This window comes from Dipodomys ordii, unplaced genomic scaffold, assembly GCF_000151885.1.
Source record: "Dipodomys ordii isolate 6190 unplaced genomic scaffold, Dord_2.0 Scaffold3, whole genome shotgun sequence".
NCBI lineage: Eukaryota > Metazoa > Chordata > Mammalia > Rodentia > Heteromyidae > Dipodomys > Dipodomys ordii.
Window position 1 is genome coordinate 12,024,052 of NW_012267219.1, and position 3,043 is coordinate 12,027,094.

At 36.3% G+C, this 3,043-nt stretch overlaps 1 protein-coding gene across 1 annotated transcript in view; it reads right to left on the reverse strand.

Moving 5' to 3' along the window:
• Positions 1-3,043, reverse strand: part of Tspan8 (tetraspanin 8) — a 30,033-nt gene that overhangs the window by 18,335 nt on the left and 8,655 nt on the right. The window contains exon 3 of the mRNA XM_013023144.1: positions 1,325-1,387. Within this exon, the coding sequence (XP_012878598.1) occupies positions 1,325-1,387 (63 nt within the window). The remainder of the gene's footprint in view (positions 1-1,324; positions 1,388-3,043) is intronic.

A 3,043-nucleotide genomic window follows, 5' to 3' on the forward strand; every position in this document is an offset into this window, starting at 1 on the left:
GGAGGCTGGGAAGGGATGTGAAGAGTAAACAAAGGAGGAGGCTGCAATGCTTGATAAGAAATGTACTCATTATCTTGCCCATGTAACTGTAACCCCTCTGTACAGTATGTTCACAAAAAATATAAATTAAAAATGCAGCTAGCTATACAATGATGTAGTACTGGTTAATAGAATTGGATTGTCTTCCTCGCTCACTTAATATTGTCTTTATAATATTTAAATAGCAATCAAGATTCTTCTTGAGAGAGGAAAGGTTATGGCAATAAATGTGATCCTGTGGAGAGTTCAATCAACTAAGAATAAATGGACTGCTCTGCATAAAGAACAATAACATTCTAGTGGAGAGAAAGGTATGAGAGAGAGAGACAGAGAGAGACAGTGTCAGAGACAGAGACAGAGACACAGCGACAGGGAGAGACAGAGACAAAGAAGGAAGGGAGGGAAGGAGGAAGGAAGGGAAGGAAGGAAAGAAGGAAGGAAGGAAAGAAAGAAGGAAGAAAGGAAGGAAGGAAAGAAGGAAGGAAGGAAGAAAGGAAGGAAGGATTAGAAGAAGAAAAGAAGCTAAGCGATAGTGTCAGGCTATTACTCAACATGTTGAGCAATTAATCAACCCATTGAGGAACAACCCCCCCCCCTACACACACACATCTCTTTCCCTTCCTTCTATATTTGTAAGAGCGAGTTAGCATCATAGAATTAGCATCATGGGGAGTTCCAAGGCTGGGTTCTATTAAGTAAACTTCTTTCAAACCTACTAAGGACTCTGCTTGGACATGTAAAGGTGTTTGGTGATGAGTGGAGGTGAGTGGAGGTTTGTTAATCTGACATAGGCAGTAAGTTGTATATCCCCAGCTCCTTCCTTCAATGCCATTTGTGACAAATAAACACCAACTCTCTTTCCTCTTGGTTGCCATTAGAATCCAGATTCATATTCTTTTCTCCAACAGAACTTCCATCTATCTACATTCCTTTTGGACCAATCAAGATAGCACAGGTGATCTGTAGTCTCAAGCCAGACATCAGGCTAGCCTTAAATAGTGAAAGAGAGAAATTACTACTTCAGTTCTTTCTGATTTCTACTTTTATTGAAATATTACTAGTTTTCAAACACTACTTCCTCTTATTCTCCAGGATTATTTCATATCCAGCACAGTGCCAAACACATAATAAGAAATTTGATTCACTGAATTATAAACTCATATACCAGTACAAATAATTTACACTAAGAAGTTAAGAAAATGTTGTAGAAATTATTATAGTCATATTATTATAAGAATTGAACTAATTTTGGCACAGAATAGTTCGCATTTATTTCTGTATTTACCTCTTTTGTATTTTTGCTTACTCGTAACCATATTGATATTCCCAGGATCAAGCAACCACATATCTGCAGGTAAAAAATAAAGATTGTTTAGAGTACAGCTAAAATTGATTAAAACACTAATTCCACATAATAACCCATTCTATCTGCTTGCAATGTTTTATCAATAACTATGCAATTACATCTGATAGATATATATGATACATGTTCAGTTATAGATAATCACTGAGATGTTCCACACTCACTTGTAAGTTTAGAAAGAACGACTATTTCTCATCCACAATCCCTCTGCAGATCTATAGATAAGCAGTTGTCTCTAGTGGGTGGGAAATGTTCTTTTCCATGATCTTATTCCAATCATTTGTTTTTATTAGTGACAACATATACTTAGCATGTCCTTGCATTTGTCTCTAGGAAGCTATCTTATAAAGAAGGAAACAATAGACTAGTCACCAAATATTTAGTTAAGAATCAAGAGGAAATAGAAGTTAGGCTAGACACTGAACAGTAGGACATTTGAAAAAAAATTGGAATTAAGCACAAAGGTACATATTAACCAATACTTTTTGAACCAAAATAAGCGCTTTTAAAATAAGTTCTTTCAGATAGTAAAGCTTATCCGGAGAAAAGGAACAATGGAGAACAGTTCTTTAAGTTTTAAATTCCTTTAATGACTTTACCAGATTATTTAATTTGGACCAAGGCCAACACATAAAACATGAAACACATTTTACTTTAGTGTAAGGAAAACTCTTGCCTTTCAAGATTTTTTAAAAAAATATATAGATTGTGGCTTCAAAACAAATCAAAGATGCTTTATTAGAGAGGTATGTTGGGAGAAACTCAGGTAATATAGCAGATACAGAAGGCTATGGAGAACTTTCTAGATGTTGCTGCCCTTTCTGTGCTCTGACAAGGAAATGTCAGAGTCCTCCAAAACCCCAGTGACCTTGTAGTGTCCTTGTCATCATGCATGACTGAGACACAGGCTTGCAACCCCAGAAGCACTTTTCATAGTTTCTTACTAAGTTTGCAGTGGAAATAAAGTCAAAGGCTTTGTTAAGGCATATGGAGCACAATAAGTAGCCAAATGGTCATAGAATATGTGTTCGCTAAGAAAACTCTATGGCCATCTAGGTCTGAACTATCTAAATTCATTTTGAATAAGGAAATTAAATCCTGAGAGGTTATAGTTGCATCATGAAAATCCATGGCAACTTTTAACCAATCCACCCCCACTACATGCTTCAACTTCTACAAAACAATTGAAATCATTCTAAAATAATTGAACCCGAAAGCTTTTACCAGTCATGAAATAACATATGCAATTTAATTATCTTACACACTGGACATGAAGCTAAAACAACTCTGGAGTTGAAAATTCCCCTCTTCTACATTCCCCTCCTCTCAACTAAAACCTAATATCATTTGCAAATGAAGATAAAAGCTCATTTCAGAAGTTCTTTATTGATAAATTGGTAAGGGAATATTTATGTCAAATAATAATGAGACTCTCTGGGATTTTTTTCCCCTTAATTTTATACCAACTGAATATTTTTGTTTGGCATTTGATTTTCTCCCTGACATTTTCTTTTCTTTTTTTGGGGGGGGGTCCGGTCGTGGGGACTGAACTCTGGGCCTGGGTGCTGTCCCTCAGCTCTTCAGCTCAAGGCTAGCCCTCTACCACTTGAGCCATAGTGCCACTTCCGGCTTTTTTCTTTT